Here is a 17,315-nt window from a genome sequence, read left to right as displayed (position 1 = left end):
AATCAATTCATCTACATGCTGATATGCATCTTGTACCAATTATTTAATTTTAGTTTTTTTGTGATATTACCAAAGAATGGGAATTCGAATAATGCAATAATCGGTTCTAACCCAATTTGGCTTTCAATAGAATCCCAGGTAATCGACTCATTTATTGATTCACACAGCAAAACCCAAAACTGGCAAATATAATAGCAAGAAGATGTCAGATACTTTGACAAACTCAAAGAGGATATAACTAACTCTTCTTATTGCTACAAAACACATTGATACAACAACAGGGGATGCAGTGGCAAAAGGGGTGAAAAGAATCAAGATCAAATAATAATTGTTAACAGAGGGATCAATTTATGAGGGAATAATAAATACCTCATCTGCCCAAACCTATGAACAACCAAAGCATGAACGAACTGAGAATAAGCTCGATTTTGTAGATCTGCGGTCAGGCTCGAGATTCCTGCATAGATGTTTGAGAAATGCATTTACTGCTCCACTAACCCCATCTTCATTTTGCATGGCTTTTGCAAGTTCAATTGCCTGCTCCTTCACCTGCACAAAGTTAAACATATTTGAAAATCTAGCCACGCAAATCATCTCCTATATTTACTAAAATTGAACTCGTATTAAGTTAACAAACCAAAAAAATTTAAAAGATTTCTTGCTACTTTTTGTATTGAAAAGATTTCTTGCTAGCTCTTTTAAGTAAGCTGTTGAGGAAGTAAATAAAAATATTAGAAACAAAAAAATACCTTCGGGTCTAACATAAATTTGATTGCATCAACCAACTTTTTAAGTGAAAACTCATCGACTGGGATCGGTGGAGGACCTACACCTCTGGCATGGACTCTCTCACCCCAGAAAGGCTGGTCACCAAAGAAAGGGATGATAGTTGTTGGACACTGCATCGACATCAAACAAATAAACCACGTAAGTTGTTAATGACTAAGTTGAACAGATGTGAGCACCACTTGAGCTAAAAAGTTACCGCAGCTTTAAGGCCAGCAGCAGTTGTACCGGCTCCCCCATGATGCACCTATTTACAAATTGAAACAAAGTTTATAGCCAAAAGATGAAGATTTGAATCATCTTGGTACTGCATAAATAGGATTAACAAACAACTGTAATAATAGTTTAAAATAAATGTATGAACTTTTTTTCTGATCAGTCTCTTAATCACAATATCTGAACAAGTGTCCGTGTTTTCTCTATAGATGAACAGTTAGTGCACCCCGATTTGTTGGGGCGTGCCCCGTCGTGCCGTGCCCAAGAATTTTAACAAATCGTCCTGGTGCGCCCCACGCGCCTAACAACACTGTAGCCATACAAATTGATCTGCAACTGATTTGAGATTTTTACTTTGTCATTTTAAATATAACAGGGGTGAACTCTCTGCATATCTTTAATTAATCTGAGATTCAGACTATCCTTGGTCACTCATGTATTGGTGAATGGCTGCTCTTCAGGGTTGGATTTAGTGTAAGCTTTTCTAACATGCATACTATATTACTATTTAAGTACATTAGAATGAAAAAATAATTAATTGTAGGTGAAAATGACATTAAATATAGACAGTTAATCTTTAGTTTCAAAGGGAGAAATTAATAAGTGAATTTTTGTTTAAAATATCAAAAGACACATTACCTATGTGTAAATGACAATAAAAATAAAACTATCTTCTATTTTCCCTGTTCCCCCACCACCTTGAGACTTGGGCCGACGCCAGCCACACCTCGTATTTCAACAACACTGGATGACAATTTTGTAATTAAAGATAAATCATGGTCACAGTGTGATAGATTTAATTTTAAGGGAGCTGAGAACAGTTGACAAAATCTAAATGCCAGGAACTCAATTAACTAGCCATTAAAATCCAAATAAAGCGGTTTCTTGCAGTTGATTCTGCCTTTTCTCTTCTATCACCCCCCTTTTCTCATCTACTTTGATATTCATCTGTAGAACTCTGCACTCTGTCACCAATCGGAAAGCAAGAGATGATGGGTGATGCATAATTAATTAGATTGATTTTCCTTCCTTCTATGAATTAGGGTTTCCTAAAGTTTAAGTTATTTTGGTATTTTTTGTTTTATTAGTTAATTGGAATAAGTATGATGAAAAAATATTAACGAATAATAATTGGCTTTGATACCATTTCCATCAATTAGGGTTTCATTTTAGTTTATTTCCTTATGTTTATGAAAAATATAACTTGAAGGAAATAAACTAAAAGGAAACACTAATTATTAGAAATAAAGAATATCAAAGTCAATTAATATTGTCAATATCTTTTCGTCTACTAATTCCAATTAACAAATAAAGCAAATAAATACCAAAATAACTAAAAACTTTTAAAACCTAATTCATAAAAGAAAAGGAAAATCAAGTTAATTAATTATGCATCAAATCTTAGAGGCAGCAGGTTGCATACCACTTGGACGCAATATACTTATAATTAATTTTTATTCAAATTGGTGCAATTGCCGCGTCCGCCAGTGCTGGTAGCAGGCAGCAAACCCCATACTTTGGAACTAAAACAACCAAAATTAGTACCAATTCTATTAATGGGAACTTTCTCAAACACTTTTCTCTCTCTCTCCTACTTCACCCACCTTCTCTCTCCCTCTATCTCTCTCATATTTTACCAATTTCGCCTTAAAACTCATGTCATCCACAAATGAGACTATTTTCCTATGACAAATGGAGTATGTTCTATTGATTCCTCAATTGGTTGGCTACAAATGGTTGGGCTTAGGTTATTAGTTAGTTAAAACAAATATAAAAATATGTTCCTGGGTACAAATACTAGTGTTCGAATATAGAATGTAGCCAACTACACATAATCAAGTGTCAATGCGATAAGTGAGAATAGAATAACTGACCACAGCAGAACATTGCAAGAAAAGCCAGTCATGAGGAACATTATCCAACAAGTATACAAAGTCCTTCCCTTCTGCCACTGCGATCATTTATTATATTCCAAATGAGCTTAGAAATATATACAACAAATATTAAGTAGAGTTAGCCAATAAGATCATAAAGGGAAACTCACAGTCACCAAGGCCGCCCCAGCCTTTGTTAATTATGCCCCTTTGCTGAGTTGTTTCTAAAGCCTCAATAATTATTTTTGTCATTTTCGCTGGTTCTTGAACAGGCTGAAATTATTGAATTTGACATCCATATTATTCTCAAGAATAAAGGGATGTTGCAAAACATAAAAACCTTCACAAGACCAGAATTCATTACTCCTTTTAGGACATGAAATTCTACATGTGCATTCAGAATACATTTCGCACTACCTGAGAAAAGACCATTTATCATGAGTTTATATTATCTTTCGTAATTGGCTGTTCAGAGTATCCATCCCATTAAAATATGAATTTGTGCGTGATTGGTTTTGTAAAAGTGGAAGGATTCTTTTGAAAATATAAAATGAAACACTGGCAATGATCAACAATAATCTAAATGCGTGTACACCACAATTAAAATAGCTCTAACATATCATGAGAGCAATATATCCAAATAATACAGCAAATCATTTCTTAAAAACTAGAATCTAAGAAAAGAGAAATGTGAATCGATCATTTACGTACTATAAATGAAAAGAAAACAATCATAAAAAAATCAATTAATGAGAGTTTTGAGGGGCTGGAATTGGATACTCACAAGACTGCCAAAACCAATATATATAGGCTTTGGACCAGCTTTAAGCCAGTTTAAAAGAGACTCGGGTGGCTCGTAATTTGTCGCAAGATCAAGAAAGCAAAATCCAACAACATCAATCTTTGGTCCCCAATCTGCCAAATAATACTGCCAGGAATTAGCAATTCTAATGCAGACATGCTACGGAAGCGTCTTTTACAGTTTAAACAGAAATCATATGCTGCAAAAGAAGAAAATTAAGAAGAAGATTACAAGTTTGGAACTTCTAGTTTAGATATGAGTAGGGTCACTTAAAAAGGAGCTAAATAAGTTAATAATGTAGATTATTTTGAGATGAAACCTTTGGGTTTAGGAACAAGATGAGGACTCCAGATATATCCATGTGGAATATCAGATTCAGTGCCCTGTGATCCACTCAAGTATGTTACTGGGCGTAGCTTGAGTTTTTTTTTCCTAACATCATTTATCATATCTCTTATTCCTAGCCAGATCAAGGAGTCAACTATCTGATAAGATAACTGCAAAACCATTCATTAAAAATAATTAAATTCAAAGCACAATCGCAACATTCTTAAACAAGTATAAAATGCAGTAAGAAGAAAACAAAGGAAATCACTCACTCTATATCCAGCTGACTGCTTAACACGAGATAAAGGATGGGGGAATTCACTGGTTGGCCTGGCAGAGAAAACTATCATTTAGACAAGATGACTGTATTTGTCATCACGGGGAGCCAAGCAGCAGGGTTTATTTTATTACTGTATTTTTTATTTATGATGTATTTTATATTTATCTCAGGCTCCGCTTTACATATATATATACAAATGTAATCTCCCTTGTGCAAATTTTTTTTACAAAATGTAAATGTAATCTCGTCTGTCCAGTTTTAAGGATCCTAGTTCCGTCCCTGTTTGTCATAATTTTATGTCAAACTTTTAGTTTTCAACAGTAGAAAAAACAAATATATCCATCAACAGAATTCCAAGAGAAGACTTACGTCCACGGCATTGTAAAAAATATATGAATTGGTATCTTCAAAGCCTCTGCAACATGTATATGACCTGTATTTAATTAAAGATAAGTAGGTCCATATTTATGACTGCGGATGACGATAAACTCCACATTTGATTGTGACCCAAAACATAACTTAAAAAACACCTACAATACCAGCACATCACTCTCATTACTTGAAAATTGCCATCACAGAAGGTCTAAGCAGGCAGGTGTTCAACTTGTTTGGTTATTGACCAGCAATTTAGAATGTGTCACAAGTTCATAGAGCATATAATGTATGGAACATGGAGAAGAAAGAATGCAAACATGTAATGTAACAATTTAACAAAAATAATATGATACAGCGTAAAGGCTGAAGATACAAAAAATAATCCAAAGGAGGCCAATCCTTAAGAACGTTGACCATCAAGAGGTCTAAGGGATCAATTGGTTTGTTCCAGCAAGAGCCGTGACGGTTAGGTATTCATTCCTTTCTTGGTTAGGGTTCATCCCTTTTGTTTCTTTATCAATTTCAGTTTCTATATTTATTTCCAGAATTTGTATGCATGGTTTAACACGTTTCATATACATCCATATTATTGAATGCACTCGGTTCTTCCGCATTTCACTCAGTATCATAATACTTATAAAAGCAGCCAGATTTACTAAGAGCAACTAAAACAATAAGCACAACCAATGCAACGTTAATCAATACGCAAATATGTGTAAATTATCAAGGACCTTGATTGGATATTGAAATGAAAGAAAAAGCTCATGAACTTAATTGGAAGAGAGAAGTCAAGTGGAGCTCAGAACTTGGAAATATACTGTTTTATTTCAGATATCCTATTTACCTCAAAACATTAGTAAAAAACTACCACCTACTATGCCATACCAAAACAAGCCATGTCCACCAATTTGCTTAGTCTAACACCATTTCCACATACAATCCAGGATGCCTGAATTATTGTGGTGTCACCAATCTCTAGCCAATGTCTTATCAACATTCATGAACGCAAAGTAACAAATTTTTTAGGTGAAGAAGCTAAAGGAACTGTTTTCTCATCCCCAAAGAAATGAGTAAACATGGATATATATTAAGTGATAAACAAAAGTCAAACTACCCTTGCAACTTCGATTTTCATCTTTATGTCTCCTATTAATCTATGACTACAAGCCAAAATGTGAGCCCAATGATAACTCCATAAAGTTATCCTTATACATCTCATAAATATACACACTATCAGCCCACATAAACAACTTGGAGAGGCATACCCATCTCTAAAAGTTCCTATGAAGTTTATGCAAAAATATAACCGTATAAGTAATCAATCAATAAAAAATAAGGAAAGCTAATTAGAAGAGAAACAAAAAAGAGAAAGCAAATGTTATGTAGTCTAACCATATGCTGGAGGATTAGCAATAATTGCATCTGCTTTGAAAGGAATCCCAGAATCAAGGTCGGGCTCTTTGCATGCTGGAAGTAGAGAGAAAATTATCTCCTTCATTTGATTTCTTTGTACAGGTATTTCAGAAGGCCCAGACGGTAAAAACCCTTTGTTTTTAACCATGTCTATAGAAGAAAATAATAAATTTATCAGTACACTTTTAAGGTGTAAACTGGTCAGCTGCCACTAAAAGACATTCAGACTCAACAGTTGCAGCAAAGTGTCACGCTGAAACTGAATATAGGTCATAATTAACTTGAATAGCTATTTTCCGCTATTTGCACATATGACATAACTGAAGAAAAGAAGATGATTGATGTTTAGAATCACATAGAGAACATGCTAAGAAAGTATTATGAAAACGAGTACCATTTTAACTAGAAGGAAACACTTCAAGTTACATGATTTAGTTTGCCTGCATGTTGTTCCTTCTTCCTATACCGTGGAAATTTTGGAAACTATTCCTTTGGAAAGGAACAAACATAACTAAAATATTAAAGCAAAAATGAGGGGACACATGAATCTTGTTACACATATCAATAAGGTCTAATAAAACCCTAATAGAAGAATAATAAGGAGCTTGATAATATCCAAAACGTTCAGCAACACGGAATCTAATATAGCATTTTGAACATATTTCGTAAATCCTAAAGGAAGTAAAAATGCCACGGATAAAACCCCATCACTGTATCACCTTTCTTGTCTTCTAAATTTTTTTTTTGTTTCATACTAATATACATGCAAAAATACTTAGTTGAACCTAGAGACTCCTGAAGATAAGAGATTTGGCCAAATAGACCATGGAAGCATTAACTAATGATAGACGGAGCTAAATGCAAAACTTCTACCAATAATTAGATATCTGGTTTCTCAATATAATGCAAGAAACTGTTGATCTTTCTGAAATTAGTGGAGCCTATTGTTGTTAGAGTTAGAGAACTGCACTCCAACAAAGAACAGGGAAACAAAAGGAGGTAAAAAAGTGCAAAATTATTAAAAGGTTCAGAAAAAATACAATTTGTCAAACTGAAGGGTTTATTAGGTGTTTCCCATCGGAATCATTGAAATATATTTTTGCATGTTCTCATATTCAGGTTCAGGAGTTGGTCCTCCAGTTTGCAAAAGATTTACTCTACTCTGGCTTTAAGGAATAAATATAAAAATTGATACTTTTAAAAGCTGATCATGGCCAATATTTTTGTTAATTACTTCAATTTCTGAATGTTGGGTAGCATTGTGTAATAAAAGGGCAAGACTGATTAATTAAATAAGTCATGGTTTGGTTCTACTAAGCGTTACCCACTGGACATAAACCCCAAGTGGCTTGGAATCATAAAAAATGGTATACACAGACACAACACCGAATTGATAGTCATATCTGTTTGAAAAAGTTACCATGAAAGGAGGGAACCAAAAATCAAAATTATGAGAGACACACTTCCTCAGAACTAGAGCCGATAAAGGAATGTTGTTAGGAACTTACATCCTGCAAGAACTTTAGGATCACCACCAAGAGGATAGAATTCCAGCCCAGAAGACAAGACAAACTCTTTGAAATTAGAATGAGTAGCTAATCTTACACGATGTCCATAATCCTGCACCCAAGTATCTACATCAACAACTCTATATAGAACTTGCGTTTGGGCGTTGGGCATTTCACCCTTTATAGTAATTTAAGTTTTAATCAAGCTTTCCTTCAATTTGCCTTCAACTATATAATATGATCTTTATATTAAACTACTTATATACCTGTAGTCGCTTTCCAATGGCCACAAATGGCTGTACATCCCCACGAGTTCCAACAATAAGCATTACAATTTGCAATGGAGGAATATATTGCAGCTCTGTATCATCAATAGGCTCTTCATCCACTTCATTGTACACACTTTCAGTATCAATTCCAAGAATTTGAGGTTCAACATCTACTGGGACTTCAAACTCTACAGTTCCGTCATGTTTAACAGTAGCTATTCTGTTCAACAAGCTGAGCTGCAGTGCTTAAAATATTTAATAGAAAGCCAAGGAAAATTCTATATAAGAATTTTGGATGCATTTTTTTATCATCAAAAGAAAATTCTAAAGCATGTAACAGATATGGTGTCGAACTCCACAATATGTAATTCTGCCAAAGCTGAAAGGATGTAAAAATAGAAAATATAAAAACACATAACTGTTTAAAAGAGCCGAAAACTAATTTTAGCCTTGCAAGCCTTGGCAATATTCAAAACAAAATGAACTACCAAGCAATCCACAGATAGCTTTGAATGAAGCAATTATGCTAACTCGCTAAGCGAAAGTTTCCATCGAATATTGCTTCATACAGACTGCAATATCATACGCTTCACCCAGTGCTTGCAACTTAGCCAAAACATAAAACTTGTTGATCAATCTCTAGTATAGCACAATAGACCAATCTCTACCCTAAAGAATACTCCCTCCGTCCCATAAAAATATGGGCAATGAATATGGCACGAGAATTAAGACAAAATTGGTAAAGTAAGAGAGATGGAGGAGAATGGTATGGTAAAGTAAGAGAGAAGAGGAGAATGGTAGTTAAAGTAGTGTTAGTGGATAGTGGTACCTACATTATTAAATTGATATAACTTTCTAAAAATGGAATGCACATATTTTTGTGGGACGGACGAAAATAGAAAGTGCACAAAGTTTTATGGGACGGATGGAGTAGAATTTAGGCTAGGAATAGCCATCCAGAAAAGGTACTGATATGGAGTGAAAGGCGGAAGTAAAACAAGAACTGGAATTCAATATAAAAGAAGAACAATCTTCCGAAGAGGCCTACGGCTGATACCGTCCTAATACACTTTATTTTCCAAGATATCTAGCCCTTCTAAAGAGGAGCTATTTGTAGGGATCCTACGAACTCTAATCTAGGAAAGTGAATCAACCTATAAATAAACAAGGAAACAAATCCTCAACATTTAAAGTAATCTTTCAACAATCTCCATAATAATGAAAATAATCTCAAGATATAATGGAGATCATTAGTTTGATCTCTATCAAGTATTCCCTTCGTTCCTTGTTAATTGGAGCACTTTTTTTCGGCACGGAGATTAAGAATAGAATAGAGTGTAAAGTGGATGGTGAATAAAATAAGAGAGAGGGAAACTTTTTGCCAAAAATAGAAAAATGACTTATGTTGGAACTTCCCAAAATAGAAAAATGACTCAATTAACATGGAACCTTCTAAAAATAGAAAAATGACTCAATTAACATGGAACGGAGGGAGTATTTATTTAGCATAGCAGCACACGAAGTAGATAATCGGATCATACCCCTTCCCTCATCTGTAAAGCAACTGGTCGTACACACATACATTGCTGCATAAATGAAATATCTAAGCCCCATAGAATGACGGAATCTGTATTAGCTTACCACTAAAGAGTGCTCTCAAAAATGAACCTACTCGCCTCAAGTGCTGAGATTAATATTTTCAATTTTAAGAAGCATTAAATATGCAACACCGTCTATTGATCAATATGATAGAGTTTAGAAAGAATGTTGACCTTCTCCTGAACAGAAATTTGGTTGTCATAAATCCGAGCAGCTTCTTCAGGGAGTATATTGTAAAGCCTTTGCCCATCAGTCTTTGACCGTTCCAGCACCGAAGGAGACTCCAGTTCCCCACAATTCAAAATTTTTGCAGGCGTAGTATTCACTCTAGTGAAAACCGCCTCTCCACCCCCTGCCTCTCCAGCAAATTCCAATTCACTCAATCAACGATCCAACAAACATAGCTCCAAACAAACACAATTACTGATCATAATTGAAAAAAGCAAATCATCGAAAACATCTGATTCTAATTAAAATTCTACTATTCTAGCCCTAACTTCACCTGAAGAGTTGCTGCGACCATTGGAAGGGGGAGAAGCGGTAGCGACATCCTTGGCGAACTTAACGGAGAGGTGAGTGGAGCTGGAAGAAGAGGTGGCTTCTCCTCCAGGGGGTTCCATCGGCAGCGGCGAAGTCCGGTGATGATCTAGATCTACGGAGCCATCCATAAGCAATTACGGGTAGTTGTGTTCATGTCTAGTGCTGCAGATGCGCAAGTCAGTGCGCTGGCAATGTGCGCCGCGTTTCTATGGACGGTTGGCATTTTTATTTTCATTTTTTTAAAATTGAAAATAATATTTAAAATAAAAAAATATTTTCAAATTTCAAAAAAAATAGTCATTTTATTATCATTTTTTTTTATTTTTTTGAAATTTAAAAAAAATACTCTCAAAATTATCTATAAATACACATTAATCATCCATTTGGATAAAATTCGGCCACGAGTGGTGGGGTTTTTTTTTATGAATTTAATTATGTAATTTTTAATTTTTAGAATTTTAATTATATAATTTTAATTTTTTTTATAATTTATAATAGCATTTTAAGTATTTTTAATATATTTTAATATGATAATCAGCACTTCACGCGATCATTGGCGCGTGGTATTAAGCTATGTCAACGTCGTTTTATTATCGCCCATTTATGACTTCTAATTGATTCAATAATCCAATGGATAACGCCCGAGTGTTTAGTAATCAAATAAATATTAAAAGTTTTATAAAGTTGACGTAATACTTCAAATCTGATTTTTATATAGTATTTTTTTCGAGACTTTTAGCAACAAATTGATCATATCAAGAACTAGGAATGTCAATGTAGCCCGCAACCCGTGGGCTGGCCCGAATAGCCCGCCAAATTTATAGGGTTAGGGCTGGAAATTTCTAGCCCGATAAAATTAAAACCCGATTAGTCCGCACCCGATTAACCCGCGACCCGTTGGGGCTAGACCCGAAAACCCGATGGGCTGGCCCGAAAACCCGATTTTATTAATATAATAATTGATAAATAAATTAAAATTTTCAAATTCACTTAAAAAAATATTTAAATTTCTAAAACATACATTAAAATTTCACAAAATATTTCAAAATTTAGTATTTGATCATGTTTATGATTGAGTTTGACAATATATCTCAAATTTATCATAATTAAATATTTTACATTTTATGAATATAACTAATTTTTATCATTATTTATTGGATTGATCGCATGTTAATCTTATCGGTAGCAACCCGATTAACCCGCTGGGCTAGCCCGAAACCCGAGCTTTTAGGGTTAGGGTTGGACTTTTACAACCCGAAAGAATTCACAACCCGATTAGCCCGCACCCAATTGACCCGCAACCCGAGTAGGGTTGGCCCGAAACCCGATGGGCCAGCCCGATTGACATCCCTATCAAGAAGATAAATATTACTCCCTTCGTTTCGCCATAGTTGAGGCGGAACTTTTCGATACGGAGTCTAAGAAAGGAATGTTTAGTGGATTAAGTGGGCAGATAATAAAGTAGATGAAGTAGGTGGACTTTTTAAATTTGAATTTCAATTTTGGATTTGAATTATTAATTAAACATGAAACAATAATGCTTTTTTTAAATGATTTATTTATTTGTTAATTATTCACATTCAATATTTAAATACTGTGGATAAAAAAGAGATGGACCTACAATGTGCAAAATGAAATCTGTAACATTTGAATATTTAAAACAGACAGTAGATAGAAAGTTGTTCTTTTATTAATTCAAAATTGATTCTGTAACTTTACAAAATTCACAGCCAAACACATTACAAACAATTCACCAAAATACTGGCGCCACTTTCCATTAACTTTAAAGGTGGCGCCACTTTCCATTCACTTTAAAGGTGGCGCCACTTTCCATTCACTTTAAAGGTGGCGCCACTTTTCAGCCAATGTATTAATACTCCACTACTACCAAATCTCTATCCAACCACTGCCATTACACCAAATAGAGTAAATGCTCTCTATCCAGCCACTGCCTTGAATGCTCTCCATCTAAAATCTGTCTTGAATGCTGTGTATCCAGCCACTGCTCAACCACTGCCTTGAATGCTCATAATGGGGCACCAAGAGTACTCCTCAGAATTCAAGAACCAAGTGGTTCAATTCATCATTGGAAGGTGCATAGGCATTGTTCCTCCTCGCGGCACACTTAAGGAATCACAACTCAAATTCAAAATCTCCCGTCAAACCTGTACACGGTGGTGGAATGCTGCAAAAAAACAACAACAACGAGGACAATCAATGCAATTGGTAAGTTTAAAAAAGTGAGAACTTACTCCAAAAAATTGCATCTTGATGTTGAGGTACTCAAGAGTATGCATTTCTCAAAGAGATGCAACCTCTTAAGTGTGGAAGCCGGTTTGGGTTGTTCAAAAGCCACTGTTTGGAGGTGGGTTAAGGCTGGCCTAATTAGGCCACACACATCAGCCATTAAGCCCAGCTTAACAGCTGCAAACAAGTTGTTGAGACTGAGATTCACAGTTGAATCTTTAGAACTAGACAGGATCTTGAACAAGATCAAGTTCAGGAACATGTACAACACTATACACATTGATGAAAAGTGGTTCCACATGACAAAAGGAGCTCAAAGATTCTATCTTGCTCCAGGAGATGAAGAACCTCATAGAACATGTAAAAATAAGCAGTTCATATAAAAATTATGTTCATGTGTGCAGTTTGTAGGCCCTTGTTTGGTGTTAATGGTAAAGTCTTGTTTGATGGGAAAATTGGAATTTTTCCATTTACCAAACAAGTTCCAGCAAAAAGGTCAAGCAAGAACAGAATGGCAGGCACTTTGGAGACAAAACCCATAGAGAGTATCACAAAAGATGTGACCAGGGACTTCTTGATCAACAAGGTAATGTTTGCATCTCTTTAATGCAATTAATTTGTGCACATCAGTCATTACAAACTAGTGTACCTACCTACATACTCATGATACACTAGTAATGAAGCTTTGTAATGTTGTGCAAATGAGGTAATGTTTGCATCTCTGTAATGCAATTAATGTGTGCACATCGGCCATTACAAACTAGTGTACCTACATACTCATGATACACTAGTAATGTTGTGCAAATGATGATTTAATGCATGGCACCTTGTTGGGAACAGATATTACCTGCCATCATAGCCAAGTGGCCTGATGGAGCAACTAAAGTTCTCAAGATACAACAAGACAATGCAAGACCACACATCAAAGACAATGATCCAGCTTTCAAAGAAGCTGCACAACAAAGTGGTTTCTCAATATCACTTGTGCAACAACCACCTAACTCTCCTGACACTAATGTCAATGATTTGGGTTGGTTTAGAGCAATACAATCACTGCAAACTCAGACTGCATGCAAAAATGTGGATGATTTAGTCAATGTAGTGGTGCAATCATTCAATGACTTACAACCACAGACTTTGGACAATGTTTTCCTAAGTCTTCAAGGCTGTTTCATGGAAATCATGAAAGTCCAGGGTCATAACAGCTACAAGCTGCCCAACATAGGGAAAGCACATTTAAGGAGAACTAATCAACTTCCAATGGATCTAGAAGTTCCAGTGGAGCTGGCTATGCAAGCAATTGCTTACCTGCAGGACCAAGGGAGCAATCAGGGATTGGAGATGATTGCTCAGTCATTAGGATTATGAAGGTATAGAAGAAGCTTTTGTGTTTTTTGGATAGGCTGCCTTTGTGCATGAATGATGCATTCGGTGATTACACATGAATGCACATATCATGTTAGTGTTTCGAATAGGCAGTCAATAGGCTGAAATGATGCATTTTGTGTTTGTACAATGTTGTAATTGTGCAGAAATCATGGATTATGTTTATCTAAATGCATGTAACTGTGCAAACAATTCATCACCAACCACATTCACAACAGCACCATCACCACCAAAATCACTACATCAAAATATCCCCAGAACCATCACCAACCAAATTCAGAACATCACAACATCACCAGCACCAGCACCAACGCCATCACCAACCAAATTCACAACATCACAACATCACCAGCACAATCACAGATATATAAACCAAAGACATCTCATTCAATTAGAGTGAATATCACGGCACACAAACATAACAACCGATGACATATCAAAACACAAATGACAATCCATAACCCTAAAGTCAGCCACAGAAAGATCTCACCCATATTACAGATCCAAGCAATTTTCACCGAAGAGTGCCTTCACCTCCCTTTCTGCCTCGGCCTTGTTTCTCTCCCATGCTTCCTTGTCAGCCTCGGTGATGACATATCGCCTTACAAACTCTTCATCCGACATTACCGGGCTGTCAGTCACCTCATAGATGGCGTCTCCTTCACCACCACCGTTAGGTACGCCTCCAGTCGGGGAGGCGCTGCCTTCATCGCCAATTACGCCACCGGCTGGAGTTCAGGAGCCGGCGACACCACCCGCAAGGCCTCCAGTCAGGGGAGAGGCGCCTACGCTTTCGGTGGGTTCGCCGATGTGGGAACGGCAGATGAACGAGAATAGATGGTGGATTAACCCTTCATCATCTCAGGCTGATTGTCGAGATCTACGGCGAGAATTGCTCAAAATACGACCTCTCCCCCGGGAACTCGCCGAGATACGACATCTTCTCCGGGAAGCGGACGAAATCGGCCCTCTACCGCGCGAGCCGGCTGGAACGCGGGTGATACGAGGGTTAATCCATCCATCGCCATCAGGGTAGTGCGTTCTGTCCATTGTGCGGTCGGCGAAATGAGAGAGGATGAAGGCAGCGGATCTAGGGTTTCAGAATTGGGGAAGAGAGAAGGAATAGTTGTTGTGTGGAGAGAGAAGGCAGACGCGTATAATGAGCCAAACAAAAGGGCGATTTGTTTTCTTCATTTAATTACACTAATTAAGTGAAATTAGGGTAGTTAATAAATATGCATAAATCATCATTAAATCAGCTAATTATTTCATTTTTTGGAAGTGACTCAACTATGAAGAAACTGTTGAAAAATAAACTTGATTTTAAAATCAAGACTCCACCGACATGGAGAAGAACCTAGAAGAGTTGAGACTATGTTAATTAGGAATTAAATATGGCGATGTGTGCTGGAGGATTTGAGAAGAGTAAAAGTTGCATGGCAACTTGAATTAGTAAATTAATTAAGTACTAGCTAGAATATTCTAGTTTGTGAATGTCGGCTAGTATAACCGACATAGTTAGCTATAAATTGGCAATTACCATGATGTATTGGGTTTACAACAAAATAAGAGTGTGTAGTGTGTAAAAGAGAGTATTCCCCACATCAATATATTTCTCATATATTCTAACAAAATTATTCTCCTAAATATTTCCTTCAAGTCAAATTAATCCTCCAACATATCTTCTATATTCCAACAAAGTGGTATCAGAGCCATAAGTCCCTACCCATAATATGGCTAACTTGCCGTCATTCCAAGTCCCCATGCTCAATAAGAGCAATTTCGATAATTGGAGTATCAAGATGAAAGCATTATTGGGAGCCCACAACGTTTGGGAGATCGTGGAGAGTGGCTACGAGGAGCCGCAAGACGAGGCTAGTCTATCCCAACAACAAAAGGATAGATTGCGAGATGCGAGAAAGAGAGACAATAAGGCTCTCTATCTCATCTATCAAGCTCTAGGGGACGACGATTTTGAGAAGATTTCGAGTGCAAGCACCGCCAAAGAAGCGTGGGGAAAGCTCCAAATCTCATGTACTTGAGCAGAGAGAGTAAAGAAGGTACGTCTCCAAACTTTAAGAGGAGAATTTGAATCTTTGCATATGAAAGTGTCCGAGTCAATTTCGGATTATTTTTCAAGAGTCTTGGCGGTGTCAAATCAAATCAAAAGAAATGGTGAAAATTTGGAGGATGTTAGAATTATGGAAAAAATATTGCATTCTCTAACTCCTAATTTTGAGCATATAGTAGTTACAATTGAAGAAACAAAAGATTTAGAGGAAATGAGTATCGATCACTTATTGGGATCGCTACAAGCATATGAGGAGAAACAAAAGAAGAAACAGGAAATTGTGGAGCAACTTTTAAAGTTGCAAGTGAGCCCTAAGGAGAAAGAAGAAAGTTCGGGCAATGGTGGTGGTCGACAAGGAAGAGGTCGCGGACAAAGACAAGATCATGGTCGTGGCCGAGGATATGCTCGTGGCCGAGGATATGCTCGTGGACGTGGACGAGGATATTTTCTGAATAATGAAGAAAGAAAGAAGTTCCCAAATAAGGGACGAGGAAGGAGTTCCCCACAGTCGAGGTACGATAAATCCTCAATAAAGTGTTACAATTGTCATAGATATGGGCACTATGCTTCCGAGTGTAGAGACACAAAATCAAAAGTTGAAGAGAAGGCCAATTATGTGGAGAATACGAATGAAGAAAATGGATGTGTTCTTCTAGCTTATAAAGGAGAAGCTGGAAGAAAAGATGATATGTGGTACCTCGACACAGGAGCGAGCAACCATATGTGCGGGAACAGGAGCATGCTCGTAGAGCTTGATGAATCAGTAAGTGGCAATGTCTCCTTTGGTGATGAATCTAAAATTCCAGTTAAAGGAAAAGGCAAGATTCTAATTCGTCTGAAGAATGGAGCTCATGACTTCATTTCTAACGTATATTACGTGCCCAATATGAGAAATAATATATTAAGTCTTGGAAAACTCTTAGAGAAAGGTTATAATATTCATATGAAAGATTATAGCCTTTCAATAAGAGATGGCAAAAATAATTTGATCGCCAAAGTGCCAATGTCCAAGAATAGAATGTTTTTATTAAATGTGCAAAATGATGTGGTGAAGTGTCTTCAAGCATGCTACAAAGATAAGTCTTGGTTATGGCATCTTCGATTTGGGCACCTGAATTTTGGTAGCTTAAAATTGCTATCAAATAAAGAAATGGTACGGGGATTACCGCCCATCAAACATCCCGATCAACTCTGTGAAGGATGCTTACTTGGGAAGCACTTCAGAAAGCCGTTCCCAAAGGAGTCGAGTTCGAGAGCTCAGAAGCCATTGGAGTTAATCCATGCAGACGTGTGTGGACCAATCAAGCTAAGCTCTCTCGGTAAAAATAATTATTTCCTACTATTTATCGATGATTTTTCAAGAAAGACGTGGGTATATTTCTTGAAGCAGAAATCAGAAGCATTTGATGCTTTCAAGAGGTTCAAGCCTACCGTAGAAAAGGAAATCGGTCTAGAGATCAAAGCATTGAGGACCGATCGAGGTGGAGAATTCACATCCGAAGAGTTTCAAGAATTTTGCAAAGAAAGAGGAATTCGGCGGCAATTAACGGTTCCAAGATCCCCCCAGCAGAATGGAGTGGCCGAACGAAAGAACAGGACTATCGTTGAGATGACTCGGAGTA

General features: G+C 36.6%; 2 protein-coding genes across 2 annotated transcripts; one reads left to right on the top strand and one right to left on the bottom strand.

Annotated features, from left to right (window-relative positions):
- Positions 1–228: 228 nt before the first annotated feature.
- LOC121765471 (sterol 3-beta-glucosyltransferase UGT80A2-like) lies at positions 229–10,174 on the bottom strand. Its single transcript, XM_042161648.1, has 14 exons — positions 9,952–10,174; positions 9,623–9,801; positions 7,848–8,087; positions 7,582–7,693; positions 6,053–6,223; positions 4,655–4,718; positions 4,278–4,335; positions 3,998–4,175; positions 3,661–3,791; positions 3,047–3,149; positions 2,877–2,953; positions 986–1,033; positions 750–899; positions 229–549 (listed from the first exon to the last, which is right to left on the bottom strand). Exons 1-14 carry the CDS (start codon positions 10,115–10,117, stop codon positions 385–387), a joined length of 1,842 nt encoding a protein of 613 aa, XP_042017582.1. The 5' UTR covers positions 10,118–10,174; the 3' UTR covers positions 229–384.
- Positions 10,175–12,280: 2,106 nt separating this feature from the next.
- Positions 12,281–13,604, top strand: LOC121764150. Its single transcript, XM_042160213.1, has 3 exons — positions 12,281–12,596; positions 12,641–12,822; positions 13,077–13,604. The coding sequence occupies exons 1-3, from the start codon at positions 12,281–12,283 to the stop codon at positions 13,602–13,604; spliced, it is 1,026 nt and encodes a 341-aa protein (XP_042016147.1).
- Positions 13,605–17,315: the final 3,711 nt, after the last annotated feature.

The sequence above is a fragment of the Salvia splendens genome, chromosome 14 (assembly GCF_004379255.2).
Source record: "Salvia splendens isolate huo1 chromosome 14, SspV2, whole genome shotgun sequence".
Taxonomy (NCBI): Eukaryota; Viridiplantae; Streptophyta; class Magnoliopsida; order Lamiales; family Lamiaceae; genus Salvia; species Salvia splendens.
The sequence above is the reverse complement of the archived record's forward strand: the minus strand, read 5'-3'. Positions and strand labels throughout refer to the sequence as shown.